This window comes from Somniosus microcephalus, unplaced genomic scaffold (genome assembly GCF_052327205.1).
Source record: "Somniosus microcephalus isolate GS21.2 unplaced genomic scaffold, FLI_Smic_1.0 unresolved_chr1, whole genome shotgun sequence".
Lineage (NCBI taxonomy): Eukaryota > Metazoa > Chordata > Chondrichthyes > Squaliformes > Somniosidae > Somniosus > Somniosus microcephalus.
This window is the reverse complement of record NW_028225179.1, coordinates 174,056,358-174,083,582: the sequence shown is the minus strand read 5'-3', so window position 1 is coordinate 174,083,582 and position 27,225 is coordinate 174,056,358. Positions and strand designations below refer to the sequence as shown.

Genomic DNA, 27,225 nt, shown 5'->3' with positions numbered 1-27,225 from the left:
GCTAAGTAGGTTGTCATCACTCAAAGTTAACAAGTCACCCAGTCCAGGTGGATGCATCCTAGATTGCAGAGGGAAGCTAGGGTGGAGATAGCAGAAGCTCCGACCACAATCTTTCAATCTCCCTCAGATATATGGGAGTGGTGACAGAGGACTGGAGGATTGCAAATGTTACACCCTGTTTAAAAAAAGGGAAGAGGGACAAACCTGGTAACTACAGGCCAATCAGTCTAATGTCAGTGGTGTAGGTGGGCATCCTTTACCTGGTTTACGGCAATTTACCTTTGCCACTGCACTGTGACCAATTCCAATCAGCGGTTTCGAATTGCTAAACCTCCCCCCCCTCCAGTTCTGACTGGAGGAACTTATAATTAATGATATATTAAAAACGGACAAATGGTCTGGATGCAAGATAGTCAAATTTTATTAAAACTAAAGAAACTACACCACACCATCAAAGTAATCACGGTAAAATTGCTTAACAGGGGAAGGCAGATGGCAAAAACGAGGGATAAATGGCTACAATGTTAATCTTACAATCTTAGCAACATTTCCCTTAAATTACCACCCCTTTACTTCTCACTAGATTGTCTTGCTAGTGGGTCAAAGCCTTGCTCACCTGCAGTCCAAAGAGTAAAAGAGACAAAAAAGGGGCAGAGAACTTCCTGGGCTTAATCTTTATACCCTGAGAGTCCCTGCTGTTTTCGCACCGAAAAGGTCCGTGCGTAATTTTGCACCGAAAAGTCCGAATACACAAGAGAAGGGCTTTTAACTTCCTCCATTCATACATGGAGACATCACGTAGTAGAGTCAATTTCAGTGAATGGATGTGTGTTAACAACCCATTGTGCTTGCCGTCCGATGATTGGTTGATTCAAACGGGCTACTCCCCAGTGTAAACAAGCAGCTTATAGGTTACCGGACCCACCCAATACCACAGAGTGACTGACAGCTCGGGCTCCTTTTAAACTTACTACAGGGCAGCGCTGAGCTTTTCATATGCTAACAGCCTGTCTGTCCTTTTCCGCTGCCTTTTAAAATTCTGTTTCCATGAGGTCTGTTCAGCCATTTTTATGCCCTGGGCAATTTAAACAGTCCAAAACTCAAGAGTACATCTTTTAATAAAATGTACAATCTTCAAGTGTGCGATTTTCACAAAGTTCTTTGATTCCAGTGTCCAAGTGCTGCCTAGCTTACGAGCTTTTTAACGCAGCCTTTTGCGGTTCTGGGTATGTTTTAAAACATTGTCCAACCCAGAGACAATTTAAATCACACAAGTCTTCATCCATGATGTGGATTAATATTTCCCGATCTTCGGGGGCTGAGGGGATTTTGCGACCCCTACAGTGGTGGGTGAACGACTGGAGACCATTGTCAAGGACAAAATTAATTCTCACTTGGAGAAGCATGGATTAATAAGGGGCAGCCAGTATGGATTTGTTAAAGGTAAATCGTGTCTGATTAACCTGATTGAGTTCTCTGATGAAGTAACAGAGGGTTGATGAAGGTAGTGCAGCAGATGTTGTATATATGGACTTTTAAAAGGCATTTGATAAAATACCACATAACAGACTTACTCTGAAAATAGAAGCAGAGGGAATTAAAGGGCTGATGGTAATTTGGGTATATAATTGGCTAAGGGAGAGGAGGCAGTGAGCAGTGCTGAGGGATGCTTTTCTGACTGGAGGGAGGTATGCAGTGGGCTCCCCCAGGGGTCAGAATTAGGACCATTGCTTTTCTTGTTAGATATAAATGACCTGGACTTGGGTATAGGTGAACAATTTCAAAGTTTACGGATGATACTATTTATGATGATGCCAAGTTTTGTGAGTGTAGTAGTAGCAGACTTCAGAAGGACAGAGACAGACTGTGAAATGAGCAGACACAAAGCAGATGAAATTAAATGAGGATAAGTGTGAAGTGATGCACTTTGGGAGAAACAACAGGGAGAGGCCACATAATCTAAATGGGACTATTTTGAGGGGGTGCAAGAACAGAGGGACCTGGGGGTCCATATTCACAAGTCTTTGAAAGTGCCACGGCAACTTGGTGAGGCGGTTCAGGAAGCGTATGGGATACTTGGCTTTGTAAATAGTGCCATTGAATACAAAAACAAGGAAGTTACACTAAACCTTTACAAATCACTAGTTAGGAACATAGGACAGGAGGAGGCCATTCAGCCCCTCGAGCCTGTTCCGCCATTCAATGAGATCATGGCTGATCTGCGACCTAACTCCATACACCCGCCTTTGGCCCATATCCCTTAATACCTTTGGTTAACAAAAACCTATCAATCTCAGATTGAAAATTAACAATTGATCGAGCATCAATTGCTGTTTGCGGAAGAGAGTTCCAAACTTCTACCACCCTTTGTGTGTAGAAGTGTTTCCTAATTTCACTCCTGAAAGGTCTGGCTCTATTTTTAGACTCTGCCCCCAGTCCTAGAATCCCCAACCAGCAGAAATAGTTTCTCCCTATCTACCCTATCTGTTCCCCTTAATATCCTGAAAACTTCGATCAGATCACCCCTTAACTTTCTAAATTCCAGGGAATACAACCCTAGTTTGTGTAGTCTCTCCTCGTAACTTAACCCTTGAAGTCCAGGTATCATTCTGGTAAACCTACGCTGCACTCCCTCCAAGGCCAATATATCCTTCCTAAGGTGTGATGCCCAGAACTGCTCACAGTGCTCCAGGTGTGGTCTAACCAGGGTTTTGTACAGCTGCAGGGTTTTGGCCTCAGCTGGAGTCTTGTGGACAGTTCTGGGCACCACACTTTAGGAAGGATGTCAAGGCCTTGGAGAGGGTGCAGAGGAGGTTGACCAGGATGGTACCAGGGATGAGGGACTTCAGTTATGTGGAGAGATTGGAGAAGCTGGGATTGTTCCCCTTAGAGCAGAGAAGGTTAAGAGGAGACCTAATAGAGGTGTTCAAAATGATGAGGGGTTTTGATCGAGCAAGTAGAGAGAAACTGTTCACTCTGGCAAGTGGGTCGGTAACCAAAGATCACAGATTTAAAATAGTTGCTAAAAGAACTAGAGGGGAAATGAGGAGAATTGTTTTCATACAGAGGGTTGTTAAGATCTGGAACGCACCATCTGAAAGGATGCTGGAATCAGGTTCCACAGGAACTTTCAAACAGTAATTGGACGAGTCCTTGAAGAGGACTAGTTTGCAGGGTTCTGGGGATAAAGCTGGGGTGTGGGACTAAATTGGACAGCTCTTTCAAAGACACGATGGGCCGAATCACCTCCTTCTGTGCTGTTAGATTCTATGGTCAGTGTGAAGTCGCTGGTGTCTCTTCAACTCCCCGGAGCTTTTAAAGCTCTTCCCACAGTCAGAACATTTAAAGGGCCTCTCGTCAGTGTGAACTCGCTGATGTGTCAGCAGGTTGGATGAGTGACTGAATCCCTTCCCACACACGGAGCAAGTGAACGGTCTCTCCCCAGTGTGAACTCGCCGATGTGCCAGCAGGTTGGATGAATCAGTGAATCCCTTCCCACACACAGAGCAGCTGAACAGCCTCTCCCCAGTGTGTAGGTGTTGGTGTAGCTTGAGGTCCCCGGACCTTTTAAAACTCTTCCCACACTCAGAACATTTAAAGGGTCTCTCGTTAGTGTGAACTCGCTGGTGCCCCTTCAGCTCCCCGGAGCTTTTAAAGCTCTTCCCACAGTCAGAACATTTAAAGGGTCTCTCGTCACTGTGAACTCGCTGATGCACCAGCAGTTGGGATGAATCAGTGAATCCCTTCGCACACACGGAGCAGGTGAACGGCGTCTCCCCAGTGTGAACTCGCTGATGTACCAGCAGGTGGGATGAATTAGTGAATCCCTTACCACACACGGAGCAGGTGAACGGCCTCTCCCCAGTGTGTAGGAGCCAGTGTCCCTTCAGCTGCTGGGGGCTTTTAAAGCTCTTCCCACAGTCAGAACATTTAAAGGGTCTCTCGTCAGTGTGAATAAGTTGGTGTTGCTTTAGTTCCCCGGGGCTTTTAAAGCTCTTCCCACAGTTAGGACACTGAAATGGTCTCCCATCAGTGTGAACTCCCTGGTGTCCCTTCAGTTCCCTGGGGCTTTTAAAGCTCTTCCCACAGTCAGAACATTGAAATGGTCTCTCATGCGTGTGAACAAGCTGGTGTCCCTTCAGATACCGAGCGCTTTTAAAGCTCTTCCCACAGTCAGAACATTGAAATGGTCTCTCATCAGTGTGGACAAGTTGGTGTTGCTTTAGTTCCGCGGGGCTTTTAAAGCTCTTCCCACAGTCAGGACATTGAAATGGTCTCTCATCAGTGTGGACAAGTTGGTGTAGCTTTAATTCCTTGGGGCTTTTAAAGCTCTTCCCACAGTCAGAACAATGAAATGGTCGCTCATCAGTGTGAACAAGCTGGTGTCTCTTCTGATCCTGAGGGCTTTTAAAGCTCTTCCCACAGTCAGAACATTGAAATGGTCTCTCCTCAGTGTGAACTCGCTGGTGTGTTTGCAGGTGGGATGAACAAACAAATCCCTTTCCACACACGGAGCAGGTGAACAGACTGTCCCTGGTGTGACTGCCCCGTTGAACTTCCAATGCAGACAGGGAACTGAAGCCCTTCCCGCCGTCCCCACCTTTACCCGGTTTCTCCCTGGTGTGACGGTGCACGTGTCTCACCAGGTCAGGCGATCGGCTGAATCCGCATCCACACACTGAACACGTGTGCGGTTTGTCTGCGTTGCGATCCCTGCTCTCTCCTTCCATGTGCAAAGGCCGATGATATTCAGGTCCTGATGAATCCAGCGACTCTGTCAGATCTTGACGTGATGTTTGGTCTGAGCTTCTCGCCTGTAACTGCTCCACTTCTATAACCCTGTAAATTGAGATCAGAAAAGGATCAGAGGCAAACTGTTGTTTAATTTTCCCCTTTCCGAACCTAGGGGCAGTGAAGCTGATTTTCAGGCCCCAGCTGCTGCACAGGTTGGTTGAAAGGATCAGCAGTAATGGCGGCTGTAATACCCACAAGGCCCCGGCTCTCCAGAAACCACTCTGTTGACTCTGAGTCCCGCGCATGTGCTCATGGCCCCCGCGCTCTCCCTCCTGCTCTACAATCGCCCGTCCCGATCGGTCCACAACACGCATGCTCAGCACACAAAACCCTGCGGTTGGAACATCGGGCGTGCATGTGGAGCCGCAACATCTGGTACGTGTGAGCGGCTCAGGTGGTGGCGAGTCGGTGTTTCGCCTCAGCCGCCAGGGAGGTGCGCATGCGCAGGATGACCCAACATTCTTCCCGTCAGCAATCACTCCCTCGTTTCTTTAATAAAAACAGAAAATGCTGGAAATACTCAGCAGGTCAGGCAGCATCTGTGGAGAGAGAAACAGAGTTAACGTTTCAGGTCGATGACCATTCGTCAGAACTGCTTGCTCTTTAGTGTCAGCCAGTGGCTCAGTGGGTAGCACTCTCGCCTCTGAGTCAGCAAGTTGTGGGTTCATAGTCCCACTCCAGAGACTTAAGCACAAAAATCCAGGCTGACACTGCAGTGCAGTGCTGAGGGAGTGCGGCACTGTCGGAGGTGCCGTCTTTCGGATGGGATGTTAAATTGAGGCCCTGTTTGCTCTCTCAGGTGGATGTAAAAGATCCCATGGCATTATTTCAGGAAAGAAAGACTTGCATTTATATAGTGCCACCAGATATCCTAAAGTGCTTTACAGCCAATGAAGTACTACAATGAAGTAGTCACTGTTGCAATGTGGGAAAGAGCAGGGGAATTATCCCCAGTGTCCGAGCCAATGTTTATCCCTCAATCAACATAAAAAAATGATAGATTATCTGGTCATTATCACATTGCTGTCTGTGGGAGCTTGCTGTGCGCTAACTGACTGCCGCATTTCCTACATTACAACAGTGACTACACTTCAAAAGTACTTCATTGGCTGTAAAGTACTTTGGGACATCCGGTGGTGGTGAAAGGCGCTATATAAATGCAAGTCTTTCTTTCTTCACTGGTCTCACCAGCGACCTCTTCTGGCGGTTGGTTGATTGACAGACGAGAGCCCGCGCATGCGCACTCGGAGCGGCGGTTTGGGCCGACTCCGGCAGAGTGACCCCTCCTGGTCACAAAGGGCAATGACCGCGCATGCCCAGAGGAGACCAACACCCCCTCCCCCACTCGGAGCTGCGCCTGCGCACTCGGATCCTGCCGGACGGAGTCGGCGCGGGGCCATTCCGGGGAAAGGCCTTGGTGTCGGGTCCAGAGTCGCGATCGGTGACGCGAAGTGAGTTTTCTCCGCTCCGATTGGGTGGAGAATGGCGCGGGGTGGATCGGGAGAGAATCGAAAGAAATAGAAAAACCTGAGAGTCCGCGAGGCCCCGGACCGAGCGGAGGCACTTGGACGGTGCACGTGATCTCCTCGGGGACACGTCACCCGGGCCCGCGGCCTGATTGACGGCAGCTTCCGACCAATAGGGAGCGAGCAAGCCGGCGGCGGGTCCTCCAACCAATCGGGGAGCCCGAGGGGCGGGACTAGCACCGGCTGATTGTCTGATCCGCAGGGCAGCGAGTTTCTCCAGTCCCTTGTTCAGGGCCCGGGGCCAGGGGAGGCTGTGGGCCTTTATTCCCCGCATTGGACACAAGGCTCTTTATCTCAGGATAGGGTGACGTCGCACTGAAACTTTCCGCTGTCCTTTACAAAGATGGCTCTTTGTCTCAGGCATAGGGTGACGTTGCACTGAAACTTTCCGCTCTCCTTTACAAAGATGGCTCTTTGTCTCAGGCATAGGGTGACGTCGCACTAAAACTTTCCGCCCTCCTTTACAAAGATGGCTCTTTATCTCAGGCATAGGGTGACGTCGCACTGAAACGTTCCGCCCTCCTTTACAAAGATGGCTCTTTGTCTCAGGCATAGGGTGACGTCGCACTGAAACGTTCCGCCCTCCTTTACAAAGATGGCTCTTTATCTCAGGCACAGGGTGACGTCACACTGAAACTTTCCGCTCTCCTTTACAAAGATGGCTGCCGTTAACCTGGGCCTGTAAGGGGAAGAAATCCCCACAATTGCAAACACGGGATCTTCAGCTTATTATTCGGGGGCTTGCCTCCTGCACGAGTTGTTTATGAAGCCTCCCCACCATATTAGCATCGGGAGGGAGGAGGTATTGGCGGTTCTAGCAGGCTTAAAAGTGGATAAATCCCCAGGCCCGGACGAGATGTATCCCAGGCTGCTGTGTGAGGCAAAAGAGGAGATTGCAGGGGCTCTAACACAAATTTTCAGAACCTCTCTGGCCACAGGGGATGTGCCGGAGGACTGGAGAACAGCTAATCTAGTACCATTATTCAAGAAGGGTAGTAGGGATAAACCAGTTAACTACAGGCCAGTGAGCCTAACAACAGTGGTAGGGAAATTATTGGAAAAAATTCTGAGGGACAAAATTAGTCTCCACTTGGAGAGGCAAGAATTAATCAGGGATAGTCAGCATGGCTTTGTCAACGGAAGATCATGTCTGACTAATTTGATTGAATTTTTTGAGGGGGTGACTAGGTGTGTGGATGAGGGTAGTGCAGTGGATGTGGCTTAGTGGCAGAAGGTGATGGTGGAAGGTTGTTTTTGTGACTGGAAGCCTGTGTCCAGTGGGGTACCGCAGGGATCGGTGCTGGGTCCCTTGCTGTTTGTGGTCTACATTAATGATTTGGATGTGAATGTAAAAGGTATGATCAGTAAGTTCGCAGATGACACGAAAATTGGTGGGGTGGTAAATAGCGAGGAGGGTAGCCTCAGTCTGCAGGACGATATAGATGGGTTGGTCAGATGGGCGGAACAGTGGCAAATGGAATTTAACCCTGAAAAGTGTGAGGTGATGCATTTTGGAGGGACTAACAAGGCAAGGGAATACACAATGAATGTTAAGACCCGAGGTAAGGCCTTGGTGTGCATGTACATAGATCCCTGAAGGCAGCAGAACAGGTGGATAAGGTGGTTAAAAAGGCATATGGGATACTTGCCTTCATTAGCCGAGGCATAGAATATAAGAGCAGGGAGGTTATGATGGAGCTGTACAAAACGCTGGTTAGGCCACAGCTGGAATACTGTGTGCAGTTCTGGTCGCCACACTATAGGAAGGATGTGATTGCTTTGGAGAGGGTGCAGAGGAGATTCACCAGGATGTTACCTGGGCTGGAGCGCTTCAGCTATGAAGAGAGACTGGACAGGCTGGGTTTGTTTTCCTTGGAGCAGAGAAGGCTGAGGGGGGACCTGATTGAGGTGTACAAAATTATGAGGGGCATAGATAGGGTAGATAGAAAGGAGCTTTTTCCCTTAGTAGAGGGGTCAATAACAAGGGGGCATAGATTCAAGGTAAGGGGCAGGAGGTTTAGAGGGGATTTGAGGAAGAACTTTTTCACCCAGAGGGTGGTTGGAATCTGGAACTCACTGTCTGAAAGGGTGGTGGAGGCAGAAACCCTTGCAACATTCAAGAAGCATTTGGATGAGCACTTGAAATGCCAGAGCATACAAGGCTACGGACCAAACGCTGGAAAATGGGATTAGGTTAGACAGGGCTTGATGGCCGGCACGGACGCGATGGGGTGCTGTATAACTCTATGACTCTATGACCTACCGGTCCATTACTCCACTCCGTCGCGATTTTTACCCACTGCACCATCGCGCTCCCGGCTTCAGCCCCTCTCCATCTCCAGTAACGCACTGCGCATGCTCAATATACCGACCCCTCCCGCGCCTGCACGCTGGGCTCTTGTAGTCTGGGTGCGGCACGTGGTCCACCGCGGGGAATGCTGGGTAAAAGACCAGATTAGTGAATGGAACATGATTTACTGTGATCAGATTGAGGACTGAACCATGTTCATTCTTGTAGTCATGGTTTGTTTCTGCTGATCTTAATAACTCCTGTATCTGCGCTGGAGATTAATATTCTGTTTAAATAGTGAATAAATAAAGCTCGAGGAACAGCACCTCATCTTTCAATTAGGCACTTTACAGCCTTCTGGACTCAACATTAAGTTCAACAATTTCAGACTTTAACCCTTACTCCCATTTTTCATGCTGTATGATTTTGCCATCCCCATTTGCAACATTTTCCAAGACTCGGTTTCACAGCCACATCTCTTTCCTCAGCACCTGTCTCCGGTTCCAACTTATTCCATGTGGATTCCAACTGAACTTCCACCCTTCGTGTTTCCGATCCACCCAGGATAACTTTCCTGCCTCTTACCTTAGTAATATCTGTTACATCTCCAGCTTTTTCCAGTTCTGATGAAGGGTCCCAGACCTGAAACGTTAACCCTGTTTCTCTCTCCACGGATGCTGCCTGGCCTGCTGAGTATTTCCAGCATTTTCTGTTGTTATTTCAGTGAATAAATAAGCTTTGTTTCAAACACACAGTGTGTCAAATATTTGATTTCTCCATGATAAGAGAAGACGAATTGATGTTCTGCTCCAGACTGTTTAATTTTTGGGCCTTTTCTTACTCTAGATTATTTCCGTTCTCATCTCGTTCGCCTTCTACCACATCAAACCCCAAGCTTGCTCCGTTTACATAGAAACATAGAAGATAGGAGCAGGAGTAGGCCATTCGGCCCCTCGAGCCTGCTCCGCCATTCAATGAGATCATGGCTGATCATCCAAATTCAGTACCCGGTCCCTGCCTTCTCCCCATATCCCTTGATACCTTTAGCTCTAAGAAATATATCTAACTCCTTCTTGAATATATTTAAAGACTTGGCCTCAACCGCCTTCTGTGGTAGAGAATTCCACAGGTTCACCACTCTCTGGGTGAAGAAATTCTTCCTCATCTCTGTCCTAAATGGCTTACCCCTTATCCTTAGACTATGACCCCTGGTTCTGGACTCTCCGACCATCAGGAACATTCTACCTGCATCTAATTTGTCCAGACCTGTCAGAATTTTATAAGTTTCGATGAGATCCCCTCTCATTCTTCTAAACTCCAGCGAGTATAAGCCCAATCGACCCAATCTCTCCTCATACGTCATTCCTGCCATCCCAGGGATCAGCCTTGTGAATCTTCACTGAACTCCTTCCATGGCAAGAACATCCTTCCTCAGATAAGGCGACCAAAACTGCACACAGTACTCAAGGTGTGGTCTCACCAAGGCCCTGTACAACTGCAGCAGGACATCCTTGCTCCTGTACTCAAACCCTTTTGCTATGAAGGCCAACATACCATTTGCCTTCTTCACCGCCTGCTACACCTGCATGCTTACCTTCAGCGACTGGTGCACAAGGACACCCAGGTCTCGTTGCACTTCCCCTTCTCCCAATCTATTGCCATTCAGATAACAGTCTGCCTTTCTGTTTTTGACACCAAAGTGGATAACCTCGCATTTATCCACGTTATATTGCATCTGCCACGCTTCTGCCCAATCACCCAACCTCTGGGATCTCAGAAAACACCATGAATATACAACTGGTGGATTTGACTGCTGTTTTACAATCATAATTCTCCATTTGTGTGTGTGCCCGTGCATTATAACTATCAATCAGCAGCCTTTCCTTTCCCCACTGTGGAAATGTAAAAGCGATTGTTAATTCAGTACCAGTTTGAGTCTTTGTAAATTTCAGCATGTTGCTGTTTCACTAACGCTGCCACTAGTGTAATAAACACACAACAGCAACAGAGGGGCAAGGAGAATGTATGAGAAATGATTAGTGGTAACATAATAGGGAACACTAACACCTTTTATAAACATATAAAGCGTGAAAGAATAGTCCAAGGAAAGGTGGGGCCGATTACTGACCAAAAAGGCAATCATCTTGTGGAAGCAGAGGACATGGCTGAGGTACTAAATTAACACTTTGGCTCTGTATTCACTAAAGGAGAGGATGCTGCCAATCGTACAGTAAAGGAGGAGGTGGTAGAGAAATTGGATAGGATATAAATCGATTAGGACGATGTACTAAATTGGTTGGCAGGGCTCAAAGTAGAAATGTCACCCGCTCTGCCACAATCTTCCAATCCTTGGATATGGGAAAGGTGCCAGAGGACGGGAGGGCTGCAAACGTTACTTCCCTGTTCAAAAAAGGAGAGCACGATGAACCAAATAACTACAGGCGACTCAGCTTAACATCGGTGTTATTTCCGAAACACAATTAACCGTCACTTGGAAGAACATGGGTTTATTAGCGACAGACAAAATGGATTTTATTTAAAGGCAAATCTAACCTGGCTGACTTGAATGAGCCAATGGATGAAATAGGAGAGGGTTGATGAAGGTAGTGCAGTTGATGTTCTGTTTCTGGACTTTCAGAAGGCCTTTGATAAAGTACCTCATAATAGACTGGTGAACAAAATTGGAGCCAATGATATTAAAGGAGCAGTGGCAGCGTGGATACTAAATTGGTGAAGGGACAGAAAACAGACAGTAGTTGTGAACCGATATTGTTCACACTGGAGGGAAGTTTACAGTGTCCCCAGGGGGCGGGATTAGGACCACTGCTCTTTGATTTATTTCAGTGACATGGACTTGGGTATACATGGCATAGTTTAAAAGTTTGTCGATGACACGAATCTCGGAAAAGTCGTAAACCGTGAGGAGGACAGCAGAAGACTTCAGGAGGAAATAGAGACACTGGTGAAATGGGCAGACACATGGCCGGTGAAGTTTAATGCAGAGAAGTGTGAAATGCTGCATTTTGGAAGGAAGAATGAGGCGATGCAATTTAAACCAACTGGTACAATTTAAAGGGGTTGCAGGAACAGTAAAACTTGGGGGTATAGATACAGAAATCTTTGATGGTGGCAGGACAGGACGATAAGGCTTTTAGAAACGTATATGGGAGCATTGGCTTTATAAATAGAGGCACAGGAACATCAGAACAGGAGTAGGCCGCTCATTCACTCCAGCTTGTTCCTCCATTCAATTCGATCATGGCTGAGCTGTATCTTAACTCCATCTCCCCGCCTTGGTTCCATATCCCTAAATACCATTGCCTAACACAAATCTATCAATCACAGTTTGTCATTTTCAATTGACCGAAACTCAACAGCTTCTTGAGGGCGAGTGTTCTAGATTTCCACTTCACTGTGTCTGAAGAAATGCTTTGTAACATCACCCCTGAACGGCCTCGCTCTGCGGTTAAGGTTACGTGGACCCCTCGTTCTCTCTGCCCAGCCACAGTTCCTAACTTCTAACATCACCCCTGAACGGCCTCGCTCTGCGGTTAAGGTTACGTGGACCCCTCGTTCTCTCTGCCCATCCACAGTTCCTAACTTCTAACATCACCCCTGAACGGCCTCGCTCTGCGGTTAAGGTTACGTGGACCCCTAGTTCTCTCTGCCCATCCACAGTTCCTAATTCTAACCATTTAGAAAATTCTCTGATCGATCCTTTTTAGGTCCAACGTGAATGAGCTCATTTCTTTCTGAAGTGAGGAGTGCGACAAACTCGCTCAATCCACTCCAGGAGGGTGGGTTCTCCGGCGTTCTGAATGTTATTTAGTGTTGGTGTCGCGAGTCTAACGCCCTCGAACGTATATGTGGATACGGTGTCAAGATGTAATGAGAATGGGAGGAGGCTCCCGTGGAGTATAAACACAGCATAGACCACTTGAGCCGAATGGACTGTTTCTCTGCTGCAGTTTCGATGTAAATCTAATCTGCCCCGAACTGTCACAAACTCCAATCTCTGTGACTGTGACCATGGTGTGTAACCCTTCCTTGTCCATCATTCACCTTCCCACAGCATTCGATATAGTCTCATCTGGCATTCTTTTCCATGTCATGGCCTCCACTGTCCATCCCATAAAACTGATCATGTGCTTCCTGTCCTAGCTCCCTGATCGCAGATCGCAAATCTCCAGCAATGGGTTAACTTTTGTCTTTCTATCCACACCTATATTGTTGGCCAATATTGAACCGATGATGCTGCTTCTGGTGCATAGTAACCGATTACTGTAGCGCCGGAGGCAGATTGGATTGTTTCAATGTCTGCTTCTTGGGATTTGCTGGGGCATTGAAATCTCTGTGCTGAGATCGCCTCATCAGGCACCTCCATTGACTAGGCGAGGCTACATCATAGACCCATAATATGATACAGCACAGAAGGTCATTCAGCCCATCAGGCACCTCCACTGACTGGGCGAGGCTGCATCATAGACCCATAATATGATACAGCACAGGAGATCATTCAGCCCATCAGGCACCTCCATTGACGAGGCGAGGCTGCATCATAGACCCATAATATGATACAGCACAGAAGGAGGTCATTCAGCCCATCACACCGGTGCTGACTCTTTGGAAGAGCTATCCCATTATTACCACTGCCCCCCTCTTTCCCCATAGCCCTGTAAACGTTTTCCCTTCAAGTATTTATCCAATTCTCTTTTGAATGTTAACAGAATCTGCTTCCTCCACCCTTTCGGGCAATGCATTCCAGATCTCACTAACTCGCTGTGTAACAGAATGTTACCTCACCTCGCCTGTGGTTCTTTTTCCACTCTCTTTAAATCTGCATCGGCTGGTTACCGACCCTTCTGCCAATGGAAACAGTTCCTCCTTATTTACTCATCAAAACCAATCATGAGTTTCAACAGCTCTATAAAATCTTCATTTAACCAACTCTGCTCTAAAGAGAACAAACCAGTCTCTCCCCAGAACTGAAGTCCCTGATCCTTCGTACAATTGTCTCAAATCTCTTCTGCACCGTCTCCAAGGCCTTGATATCCTCCCTAAAGTGTGGTGCCCAGAATTGAAAACCATACTCCAGCTGAGGCCTAACCAGTCTTTTATAACAGTTTAACATAACTTCCTTGCTGTTATTCGCTATTCGCTCATGGTATCAGCACGTGACTAATGAGCACTGTCAGAGGTGAGGACATTCACCACTGCTCCACTAACATTAACACAGTTGTGTAAATTTTAGCAGATTGGTGACACCCAACTTGTTTGTTTGGAATATCTTTAGGGGCCTTACAATGTCTGGAAACGTCTTAAATACATAACTGGTTTGATCGGATTGCTGTTTTACAATTATAATTCTCCACGTGTGCGCGTGTCCCGCTGTGTGTCTAACAAACTCTCAGTCAGCGTCCTTCCCTTTCCCCACTGGGGAAATGTGAAAGCGATTCGGTCCCGGATCAGTAATTTCTCCAAACTTAAGTTGATGTTATTCGCCGGCATTAAGTTATAACCCAATTTGAGACCTTGTAAGATGGAGTTTTCTGCTGTTTGACACACGCAGACTCTGGTATAATAAACACACGACAACAACAGCAGCACCGTAGGGAATCAAGCTGAATACAGAAAGTACAGAGGAGAAATCAAAAACAAACTAAGAGGGGCACGGAAAAACTGAGGAAAGATTAGTGGGAATATAATGGGGAACATTAAAATCTTTCTTAAACATGTAAAGCCTAAAAGGAGAGTCAATGGAAAGGTGCGATGATTAAGGACCAAAAGGGCAATCTTCTGGTGGATGCAGTGGGCATGGCTGAGGTACTGAATGAGTACTTTGCATCTGCCTTCACTAAAGAAGAGGATGCTGCCAATGTTACAGTGAAGGAGAGGGTGGTAGTGAAATTGGACAGGATATAAATAGACCAAGAGGATGTAGTGAAACAGTGGACAGCGCTCAAAGTGGAAAAGTCATGGTCTGGATGGGATACTGAAATAAAGAGTAGATTTGCCTTTCTAAATCTAGGCTTTATTAACTTTAAAAATTCAGTAGCACATCTTTCAACACCCAGTCCCAACCAAGGCTGTAAAGAACTGAATTTAAGATGGCCACCACAAATCACATGACATCAACTACCAATGAGTTTACAGCATATATCTCAAGGCAGGAAACAAACAGCCAATTACAATACTTCTTACTAAACATAAAGATTAATCACCACATTCACCCCTCCTTTTAAAATATACTCCAACCTAAATAACTTTTACAATTAATTATTTACAACTAAAACAATACAAATATAATATTTCAACAATTTTAAAACATTACTATCAATTTAAAAGTCCATTTTCAGTCTGTCGACCGGATATCTTGTTCGTGTCGACCTTCTTAACCCTGGTGAAATTCCTTGCCCTCCCACACCAGGAGACACAGAAGTATCTTCTGCAGGAAGGTTATCCATATCCCGATTATCAACGGTTTCCGGATTGGAAATCCCATCAAGAGGTAAACTGGGACGGTCATGAACATCCATCGAAGGCTGACTAATAGAAGTATAATTATCTGCAATAGGATTGGAAATATTCGTAGTATCTGTAACGACATCCACATTATCTGAATCATGACTATTGTTAATATCCTCAGAAGAGGGCTGGCCACCACAAGGAGCCAAGTCTTTAATTGAAACAGTACTTTCTTTCCCATCTTGGAATCGAATGAGCATATTGGGAATTTGCCTCCAACAGCTCCACCTCCTCCACTAAAGGATCATATTTTGACAATCTAACATGGCGTCGAAGCAGCACAGGTCCCTGCATAGTAAGCCATGAAGGTACCGAATATCCCGTAGTAGATCTCCGCGGATAGTTAAAGAGCCTTTTATGGGGGGGTCACATTAGTAGCCGTTGAAAGCAATGATCTAATGGAATGCAGGGCATCAGGCAATACCATTTCCCACTGTGTATTCTTAAGGTTCCGGGATGTCAAAGCCAACATAACTGCCTTCCAGATCACCCCATTGTATCGTTCGCACTGTCCATTACCCTGGGGATTATACGGGGTAGTTCTACTAGTAGAGATTCCCCGACTCTGAAGGTATTCCTTCAACTGGGAAGACATAAAAGAACTTCCCTGATCCGAATGGATATACGCAGGCATCCCAAAAATGACAAAAAGTTGAGTCAGACATTTGATAACTGTAGTAGCTGATACATCTGCGCAAGGAAAAGCAAATGGGAACCTTGAAAACTCATCCACAACAGTAAATATATATCAATTTTGAGTCGTTGAAGGAAGAGGCCCCTTAAAATCAACGCTCAAACGTTCAAAAGGAGAATTAGCCTTTATAAGATGAGCTCGTTGAGGCTTAAAGAAATTCGGTTTACACCGAGCACAGATAAAACATGATGAAGTCATCCGCTTGACGTCTTCAACTGAAAAGGGCAAATTCTTACTGCGCACGAAGTGTATCATCCTCGTAACCCCAGGATGGCATAAGGCATTGTGAAGATTAATAAGCGTATCTCCGTGAATCACAGAAACAGCGCATCAGCAGCAACATTATCCTTCCCCGGACGATAAACTACATCAAAATGGTAGCATGCCAACTCAATCCTCCACCTCATTATTTTATCATTCTTGATCTTTCCAAAATGTTTGACATCAAACATAAAAGGACACAGACTTTTGGTCAGTTACCAACGTAAAATGTCGCCCCGATAAATAATGTCTCCATTTACGCAGTGCTTCTACTATTGCATACGCCTCTTTCTCTATTGAAGAATGTCTTTTTTCACTATTGTTCAAGGTACGTGAGAAAAAGGCCACAGGTCTTCCATTTTGGTTCAGAGTAGCCCCAATTGCAAAATCAGAAGCGTCCGTCTCAATCACAAAGGGAACCTGCTCATCAATAGAATGCACAACTGCTCCAAGGATATCCTTTTTAAAATTATCAAAACACGTCCTGGCCTCCCATGATAAAGGATATGTCGTAACCCGAATAAGGGGCCGGATCTTCTGTGAAAAGTTTGCAATCCAATTAGAATAGTAAGAAAACAGTCCAACAACTCGTTGCAAAGCCTTAGAATTAGTAGGACAAGGTAAATCAATCAATGGTCGCAGACGTTCTGGATCTGGTTTAATCTTGTTTCCCGAGATAATATACCCCAGTAGATTTACCTCAGTGGTCGAAAAGATACACTTCTCTTTATTGAAAGTTAAACCAACTTTTTCCGCAGCTTGAAGGAATCTTTCTAAATTAGAATCATGCTCCACCCTTGATTTGCCACACACCGTGATGTCATCTAAGTCTGAAAAGGTGTCAGAGAGAGAGTTATCACTTATAAAAGCATCCATTGCCCGTTGAAAACAAGCAACACCATTAGTAACACCAAATGGTATTCGGCAAAACTGATACAGCTTTCCGCCAGCCTCAAAGGCCGTATATGGTTGATCCCTAGGAATCTGATGATAAGCACTCTTTAAATCAATAGTGCTAAAAACCTTATACTGAGATACTTTGTTGATAAGCTCATCAATCTTAGGCAAAGGGTACACATCTAATTGATTATACCTATTAATAGTTTGGGAGTAGTCTATCACCATTCGTTTCTTATGTCTCTCGTTAGTGGTGACAACTACCTGTGCCCGCCAAGGCGAACAACTAGGTTCAATGATTCCTTCCAATAAAAGACGTTGAACTTCAGAATTAATAAATTCTCTATCCTGACTGCTATACCTTCTTGACTTGGTAGCAATTGGCTTACAATCCAGCATCAAATTGGAAAAAAGTGATAATGGAGAAGTGGATAAAGAGGTTAATCCACAAATAGATAAAGGTGGCTTAGTCCCTCCAAACGAAAGACTGAGAGACTCGTGTAATTGAAGCACATCATGACCAATCAAAATATCCGCACAGAGATTAGGCAAAACAGATAGGCGTAGATCAGTATACGTATTACCTAGAAGAATCAATTTCACAAGGCAACAACCAGCTACTTGTGAAGTGAGAGTTGTCTGAGCCATACACACCTGATAAGTAACAGGCGAAATTTTCAAACGCTTTTCCTTCGCAAACTGAAGACTTATAAAACTCTCGGTACTGCCCGTATCTATAAGGGCCTTCACTTCTAACCCATTAACTTGGGCCGTAACTATAGCTTTGTTTAGGCCATGAGCAAATGCAGCAGAAATTGATGCAATAAACGCCCTATCTAAAGGCTGAATAGTCGCAGAGGAGGTAATTGAACCTGATGATTTACAAACACGTGCATAATGACCTCTCTTGCCGCATTTACTACACACAGCCTCCCGAGCAGGACACTTCAGACGAGGGTGCCGGACGTTCCCACAAAAATAATACTTCTGAATCCTAGACGCAACAGCCGCCGAAGTAGAAACTGTTTCAGAATCTAGTAAACCACTCCCATTAAGTCCACATAATTCCTTTTCATCCGGAACTGCCGAAACCACAGTCGCAGGCCGATTAAAAAGAGCATAAGAATCCGAACTTCTCTGAGCCACATCCAATGTAGAGGCTTGCTCAAAAGCACTCTTAAGATCCAAAGTCTTATTTTCTAACAACCGCTGACGAATTGATCTAGACAGTAATCCATTAATAAAAGCATCCCGTACCGATTCTTCCTTATATTCTTCAGCCGTCACGGCCTTATAATTACAGTTAGCACTAAGGCGCCGAAGTGCTTGTAAGTAAGTATCCAAAGATTCTCCCACCTGCTGCCTACGGGCAGATAGAAGGTGACGTGCAAATACCTCATTCTTTGGTTTAACAAAAATCTTTTCCAATGTAGAAATAGCCAATTCGTAAGTTTCACAGTCCAAAATATACTTATACACATCCGGAGCAATGTAGTTGATCAGCATATTCAGCTTATTTAGAGACTCTTGATCCAACACACCCAAAAAGATTTTAAATGTACGATACCAGTGTTTCCATTTATCATCCACTCCTGCAGAATTAGGGTCAGCATTGAATCGTTCCGGTTGAAGATATCGCTCCATTCTGATTTAAAGTTAATAAATTGAAATAAAGAGATTTGCCTTTCTAAATCTAGGCTTTATTAACTTTAAAAATCCAGTAGCACATCTTTCAACACCCAGTCCCAACCAAGGCTGTAAAGAACTGAATTTAAGATGGCCACCACAAATCACATGACATCAACTACCAATGAGTTTACAGCATATATCTCAAGGCAGGAAACAAACAACCAATTACAATACTTCTTACTAAACATAAAGAATAATCACCACAGATACATCCTGGGTTACTGAGAGAAGCAGGGTTCTGGCCACAATCTTTGAATCCTCCTTGGATAGGGGAGTGGTGCCACAGGACTGGAGATTTGCAAATGTTACCCCCTTGTTTAAAAATGGTGTGTGTGCTAAACCAATGATCTACAGGTGAATCAGTCTAGTGCCGGTGTTCAGGAACCTTCTTGAGATAAATCATTGAGACAATAGTCAGAGACAAAATGAATTGTCACTTGGAAGAACATGGGTTAATAAACGACATCCAGAACGGATTGTTTAAAAGCAAATCGAGTCGGACTTGTTTCATTTCTTCGATGAAATAAGGGAGCGGACTGTTGAAGGTTGTACAGTTGATGTTGTGTATATAGATCTTTAGAAGAATTTCTACAAAGTACCTCATAATAGACTGGTTTGCAAAATTGAAGCCAATGACATTAAAGCTGCAATGTTAGAGTGAATGCTAAATTAGGGAAGGGACAGAAAGCAGAGGGTTGTGGTGAAGTGAGGGTTTTCCAGACTGGAGAAGTTAGTGGTATCCCCAGGGGTCGGGATTACGAGCATTGCTCTTTTAATATAGATTAATGTCCTGGACTTGGGCACACAAGGCATCATTTCATAGTTTGCAGATTAACAAAACTCGGAAAAGTCGTAAACCCTGAGGAGGATAATGGAAGAAGTCAGGAGGACATAAACCGTCTGGTGAAATGCACAGACATATGGCAGGTGAAATTTAATGCAGAGAAGTGTGAAGTGATGCATTTTGGAAGAAAGAATGAGGAGATGCAATATAAAATAAATAGCACAAGAGTAAAGGGGGTGCAAGAACAGACAAACATGGGGGCTTACATCCAGAAATCATTGAAGGTGGCAGGACAAGTTCATAGAGCTTTTAGAAAAGCATATGGGATCACTGGTTTTATAAATAGAGACATCGGAATATAGGAACGTAGGAACAGTAGGCTATTCATTGGCAGAACAGGCTCGAGCCATTCAATTCAATCACGGCTGATCTTTATCTTAACTCCATTTACCCGCCTTGGTTCCACAAGCCTAAATACCATTGCCTAACACAAATCTATCAATCACAGTTATGACATTTTCAATTTCCCCCCAGCCTCAACAGCTGCTGAGTGCGAGTGTTCTAGATTTCCACTACCCTGTGTGTGAAGAAATGCTTTCCAACATCACCACTGAACGACCTAGCTCTGCTTTTAAGGTTATGCCCCCTTGTACTGGACTCCACCATCAGAAGAAACAGTTTCTCTCTTTATCTTATCAATTCCTTTAATCATCTAAAACACCTCAATTAGATCACCCCTTAACACTTGATATTCAAGGGAATACAAGCTTCGTCTATGCAATCAGTCCTCATAATTTAACTCTTAATTCTGAGCTGCACCAACACCAAAGCCAAGATATCCTTCCTGAGGTGCGGTGCCCAGAATGTAACAATACTCGAAATCAGTTCTAACCAGAGCTCTGTACAGCTGTACCATAACTTCTGTATTCCAGCCGTTCCGAGATAAAGCCTAACATTTCATTAGCCTTTGATCTTATTCCACTAGCTTCTGGTAATATCTATACTTGGACCTCTAATTCTCTGCTCATCCACAGTTTCTAGCTTCTCACTATTTAGAAACTACTCTGATCTCACTTTAAGATCCAAAGCGAATTACCTCACTTTCCCACATTGAACTCCATCTGCCACAGTTTTGGCCAACGATATTATGCTCAGCCATCATCAAACCCTGGTTAGGTCTCAGCTGGAGCAGTGTGTCCAATTCTGGGCACCGCACTTTAGGAAGGTTTTCAAGGCATTGGAGAGGGCGGAGAGGAGATTCAAAAGAATGGTAACAGAGATGAGGGCCTTCAGCTACATGGAGACACTAGAGGAGCTGGAATTAGAGTCATAAAGTTATTCAGCAGAGAAAAACGCCCTTCGGCCCATCGTGTCCGCGCCGGCCATCAAGCCCTGTCTAATCTAATCCCATTTTCCAGCATTTGGTCCATAGCCTTGTATGCAATGGCATTTCAAGTGCCCATCCAAATGCTTCTTGAATGTTGTGAGGGTTCCTGCCTCTACCACCCTTTCAGGCAGTGAGTTCCAGCTTCCAACCACCCTCTGGGTGAAAAAGTTCCTCCTCAAATCCCCTCTAAATCTCCTGCCCCTTACCCTGAATCTATGCCCCCTTGCTATTGACCCCCCCTACTAAGGGGAAAAGTTCCTCTTTATCTACCCTATCTATGCCCCTCATCATTTTGTACACTTTCAAGTGCTCATCCAAATGTTTCTTGAATGTTGTGAGGGTTCCTGCCTCTACCACCCTTTCAGGCAGTGAGTTCCACATTCCAACCACCCTCTGGGTGAAAAAGCTTTTCCTCAAATCCCCTCTAAACCTCCTGCCCCTTACCTTGAAACTATGCCCCCTGGTTATTGACCCCTCTATTAAAAGGGGAAAAGTTCCTTTCTATCCACCCTATCTACCCCCATCATAATTTTGTATACCTCAATCATGTCCCCCCTCGGCCTTCTCTGCTCTAAGGAAAACAACCCCAACCTGTCCAGTCTCTCTTCATAGCTGAAGCGCTCCAGCCCAGGTAACATCCTGGTGAATCTCCTCTGCACCCTCTCCAATGCAATCACATCCTTCCTATAGTGTGGCGACCAGAACTGCACACAGTATTCCAGCTGTGGCCTAACTAGCGTTTTGTACAGCTCCATCATAACCTCCCTGCTCTTATATTCTATGCCTCGGTTAATGAAGGCAAGTATCCCATTATGCTTTTTTAACCACCTCATCTAGCTGTCCTGCTGCCTTCAGTGATCTATGTACATGCACACCACAATCCCTCTGATTCTCTGTCCTTCCTAGGGTCCTACCATTCCTTGTTTATTCCCTTGCCTTGTTAATCCTCCCAAAATGCATCACCTCACCTCACACTTTTCAGGGTTAAATTCAATTTGCCTCTGTTCTGCCCATCTGACCAACCCGTCTATATCGTCCTGTAGCCTGAGGCTTCCCTCCTCACTATTTACCACTCCACCAATTTTCATGTCATCTGCGAACTTACTGATCATACCTCTTACATTCATATCTAAATCATTAATGTAAACTACAAACAGCAAAGGACCCAGCACCGATACCTGCGGTACACCACTGGACACAGGCTTCCAGTCACAAAAACAACCTTCAACCATCACCCTCTGCCTCCTGCCACTAAGCCAATTTTGGATCCAATGTGCCAAGTTGCCCTGGATCCCATGGGCTCTTACCTTCTTGACCAGTCTCCCACGCAGGACTTTGTCAAAAGCCTTACTGAAGTCCATGTAGACTACATCAACTGCACTATCCTCATCCACACACCTAGTCACCCCCTTGAAAAATTCAATCAAATTGGTCAGCCATGATGTCCTCCTGATAAAGCCATGCTGACTATCCCTGATTAATCCTTGCCTCTCCAAGTGGAGACTAATTCTGTCCCTCAGAATTTTTTCCAATAATTTCCCTACCACTGATGTTAGGCTCACTGGCCTGTAATTCCCTGGTTTATCCCTGTAGTTTATGTACCTTTAAGACAGAACTACTTTTACAGCTCCTGTATACTGTAGTACCGGCAGTGACCACACCTGTATATAAGCCTTGCGCATGCCTCTGTACCCCCAGTCTTGAGACTACCCTCCTCCAGTAAATACCTGTTTATTGTTCAGTTACAGCATCCGTGTGGTTATTGAAAAACATCATACTCTCAGAATCACGGGTCTAACAGTGGCGACGAGTGTCGATTCGAATCTACCTGCAACTCTGCATTTCCCTTCGAGGATTCGCTCCGGGAGGGCGGTGTAAGAAAGTCGAGGCCAGGAACACGGGCGTCGACCACGAGCAACCGCCCAGTCGTCCGGCAGAGAGTGAACATCGCAGGGGAGGCTGTGGAGAGCCGGGCTTGGTTTCCCAGCCATGACGATCAGCAAGAGACTGACGACAGGTCCAGCGCAGAACCTTCCCAGACAGTGGCGGCTGGAGCCGACCGACGGCAGAGAGAAAGCTGAGCAGCGTCGACGGGGTAAGATAGAGGGTGAAGCGCACAGGGCGCAGCTGGGGGTTGAAAACCGAGCGGCGTCGAGAAGAGAAAAAAAAAACGGAGGGTAAAGCAACAGCCGGCTTCAGGACGGAGCGGCGTCGAAAAAAAAGAACGCGCAGAGCACAGCCAGGGCTCAAGGGCTGAACAGTGTCCGCGGGGAGAAGGGAGAGCGCGGGAGACGCCATTGAGCCGCGGAGAAGGAAGAGCACGGGAGACGCCATTTTTAGAAGCCGCAGCGGAGAAGAAGGGCGAGTGCGGGAAGGAAGGAAAGCGCGGGAGACGCCATTTTGTGCCAGCGGAGAAGGGGAAGCGCGGGAGACACCATTTTTGACAGTTAAATCACACCCAGGGATGCCAAAGAGTGGCAGTATCTCTACGTTCGACAATAAAGTCGAAGATTGGGCGACATATATGGAACATATTGAGGTGTACTGCAGGGCGAATGAAGTGCCAGATGCTAGGAAAGCACTGGTTTTGTTAAATTCCATGGGTGCAAAAACGTATGGGTTACTGCGAAATCTAATAACCCCAGAGAAGCCGGTGAACAAGAATTTCGAAAGCATAGTAGAAATCCTACAGGACCACTTAAACCCCACACCGCTGCTGATAGCAGAACGATTTAAGTTCCATAAAAGGAACCAACACAAAGACGAAAGCAATGCTGAGTACCTAACGGAACTGCGCAAGCTATCGAAACACTGCCAGTTTGGAGCGGGACTAGCAGAGACGTTAAGGGACAAGTTTGTGTGTGGGCTACAAAGTGAAGGAACCCAGAAACAGCTTCTATCAGAAAAGGACCTTACGCTGGACAAGGCTTTCAGTATGGCAGTATCACACGAAGCAGCCGCAAGGGGCACTGCAGAGATACAACGGAGACCGCAAGAATATGGCACCAATGAAATGTCCTATGGAACAGGGAAGTGCTATCGCTGCGGCAGAACAACACATGACCAGAAGGATTGTTGGTTCAAGGACCAAGTGTGCAGACAGTGTGGAAAAGCAGGACACATAGCAAGAGTCTGCAGGTCTGGGAAGAAAACCAACAGTAAGAAATCTCCACAGGAGAAGTACAAAAAGGTACACCAGGTGATGGACAGTAGTTCAGACGAACAGAAAAGTGACACAGACTCCGGAAGCAAGGAGCTGGGTTGTCTGAAACTACATAAGGTAACCAAAATGGAGGATCACCAGACTATCTGGGTTACACTCAAGATAGACGGTGTCCAAGTGAAAATGGAATTGGACACAGGATCAGCCCTAACAGTCATAAACCAAAAGGACTACAAGCGGCTATTTTCACATATACCCTTGAAAGCTACAGAGATTGTCTTGAAGACGTACACGAGGCAAAAAGTCTACCCCAAAGGAAAAATAAGGGTGAAAGTGATATATAAAGGCCAGGAAATACCTAAAATGGATATATATGTATTGCCAGATGGAGGACCACCACTGCTAGGACGTGAATGGATCTGGGAGATACAATTAGATTGGCATTCCATACAGGCACTGAAGGTTGAGGCCAAAAAGGATGACGACGTCACACCTGGACGACTGTCAAAAATGCTAACTGACGCAAAAGAAGTGTTCCAGGAGGGACTCGGAACACTAAAAGGCATAACAGCAACGATTAAAATAGAGAAATGGCAATCCGGAACGATATGCACAAGGCAGGGGCCATTAATGTACACAGTGGATGTCGGGGAGAACATTGTGAGACGCCACGTCGATCAGATCTTAGCGTCACAGGAACGAGTCAACCCCATGTCTCGAGTACCTGGGGATGAACCCGACATACTGGTAGCATCTACCTCAACCAGTAGCAGTGGAAACCGATGAACTACCCGATGAAAAGGGGCCAGAATCGCCTCTGCACCAAGAACGAGAACCTCAGGAAAGGCGCTATCCCGAAAGGGTCAGGAAGCCGCCCCAAAGACTGAATCTATAAATGGACTATTGTTGTTTAATGTACATGTTAGTGTTAATTGTTATTTGAATATTAGGGGTACTACTAATCTAAAAGGGGAGGAATTGTAGTGTATGTACCTTTAAGACAGAACTACTTTTACAGCTCCTGTATACTGTAGTACCGGCAGTGACCACACCTGTATATAAGCCTTGCGCATGCCTCTGTACCCCCAGTCTTGAGACTACCCTCCTCCAGTAAATACCTGTTTATTGTTCAGTTACAGCATCCGTGTGGTTATTGAAAAACATCATACTCTCAGAATCACGGATCTAACAATCCCTACTACCCTTCTTGAACAATGGTACTACATTGACTGTCCTCCAGTCCTCTGGCACATCCCCTGTGGCTAGAGAGGTTCTGAAAATTTGTGTCAGAGCCCCTGCAATCTCCTCCCTTGCCTCACACAAAGCAGCCTGCGATACATCTCGCCTGGGCCTGTATCCACTTTTAAGCCCGCTAAACCTGCTAGTACCTCCTCCCTCTCAATACTAATTTGTTGAAGTATATCACAATCCCCCTGCCCGATTTCTATGCCTACATCGTCCTTCTCCATAGTGAACAGATACAAAATATTCATTTAAAACCTCACCTGCATATTCAGGCTCTACATACAGATTGCCACATAGGTCCCTAATGGGCCCTACTCTTTCCCTAGTTATCCTCTTGCCCTTAATATACTTATAAAACACCTTGGGATTTTCTTTTATTTTGCCCGCCAGTGTTTTTTCATGCCCCCTCTTCGCTCTCCTAATTTCTTTTTTAAGTATCCCCTGCACTTTCTATACTCCTCTAGGGCTTCCACTACTTAGTCCATTGTATCTGCCAAAAGCATCCCTTTTTTTCCCCGAATCCATTCTTGTATATCCCTTGACATCCAGGGTTCCCTTGGCTTGTTGGTCACACCCTTGATCTTTACAGGAACATATTGGCGTTGTACTCACTATTTCCTTTCTGAAAGACTCCCACTGCTCTGATGTGGATTTTCCTAAAGTAGCTGATCCCAGTCCACTTTGGCCAGATCCTGCCTCATCATATTAAAATCGGCCTTCCCCAATTTAGAACATTTATTTCCGGTCCATCTTTGTCCTTTTCAATGACTACCTTAAATCTCACCGAATTATGATCACGGTCACCAAAATGCTCTCCCACTGACACTTCTACCACTTGCCCAGCTACATTCTCCAGAATTAGATCCAGTACCACCCCCTCTCTTGTAGGACTTTCTACATGCTGGCTCAAAAAGCTCTCCTGGATGCACTTTAAGAATTCCACACCCTCTAAGCCTTTCACACACTGACTATCCCAGTTAATATTGGTGAAGTTGAAATCCACTATTATTACTGCACTTGAGATTTGCCTACATATCAGTTCCTTCATCCATCTTCCCCTGACTGTTTGGGGGCCTATAGTACACTCCCAAAGTGCTTGCCCCCTTTTTGTTTTTAAGTTCTACCCATATGGCCTCCTTAGAGGAACTTGCTGAGATATCATCCCTCCTTACAGCTGTAATTGACTCCTTGATTAATATTGCGACACCCCCTCCTCTTTTACACCCCGCTCTGCCTCGCCTGAAGATTCTATACCCTGGAATATTGAGCTGCCAGTCCTGCCCCTTTCTCAACCATGTCTGTGATAGCAACAATATCGTATTCCCAATGTTCATTAACACCTTCAATTCATCTGCCTTACTCGCAAGACTCCTTGCATTAAAATAAATGCCATCCAGCCTTGCCCTACTCCCTTGTGCCATTACATATTTGCTCTGCCTTTCAGGCTGACCTGTTTTTTCCTCTATTTGGCTGTGCATCATCCCCTGCTATAGCTCCACTCTGTATCCCATCCCCCTGCCAAGTTAGTTTAAACACACCCCAACAGTACTAGGAAACCTCCCCGCATGGATGTTGGTCCCGTTCTGGTTCAGGTGCATCCCATCCGACTTGTACAGGTCCCACCTTCCCCAGAAGCAGATCCAGTGATCCAGGAAACTAAAGCCCTCCCTCCTGCACCAACTCTTTAGCCACTCATTCATCTGCTCTATCCTCCTACTTCTATACTCACTAGCACATGGCACCGGGAGTAATCCAGAGATTACAACCTTTGAGGTCCTGCTCTTTAATCTGCTACCTAGCTCCCTAAATTCTTGTTGCAGGACCTCATCCCGCTTTCTACCCATGTTGTTGGCACCAATGTGAACCACGACCTCTGACTGTTCGCCCTCCCCCTTCAGAATGCCCTGCAGCTGTTCAGTGACAACCTTGACTCTAGCACCAGGGAGGCAACATACCATCCTGGAGTCACG

The 27,225-nt window shown here is 45.8% G+C and overlaps 1 protein-coding gene across 3 annotated transcripts in view; it reads right to left on the bottom strand.

The window, feature by feature from the left end:
• Positions 1–397: 397 nt before the first annotated feature.
• The window catches only part of LOC147096591 (uncharacterized), a 28,171-nt gene continuing 1,343 nt past the window's right edge, over positions 398–27,225 (bottom strand). Inside the window, exons 2-3 of one of the 3 annotated variants that reach the window (XR_015074944.1) lie at positions 18,555–18,632; positions 14,882–15,175 (exon numbers count right to left, since the gene is read on the bottom strand). Coding sequence is in view for 1 of the 3 variants with exons in the window: in XM_085975389.1 (XP_085831515.1) it covers positions 3,261–4,730 (1,470 nt within the window). In the remaining 2 variants the exon portion in view is untranslated. Of the gene's footprint in view, positions 4,840–14,881; positions 15,176–18,554; positions 18,633–27,225 lie in introns of those variants that run through there. The other 2 variants (XM_085975389.1, XR_015074943.1) reach the window with 2 other exon arrangements.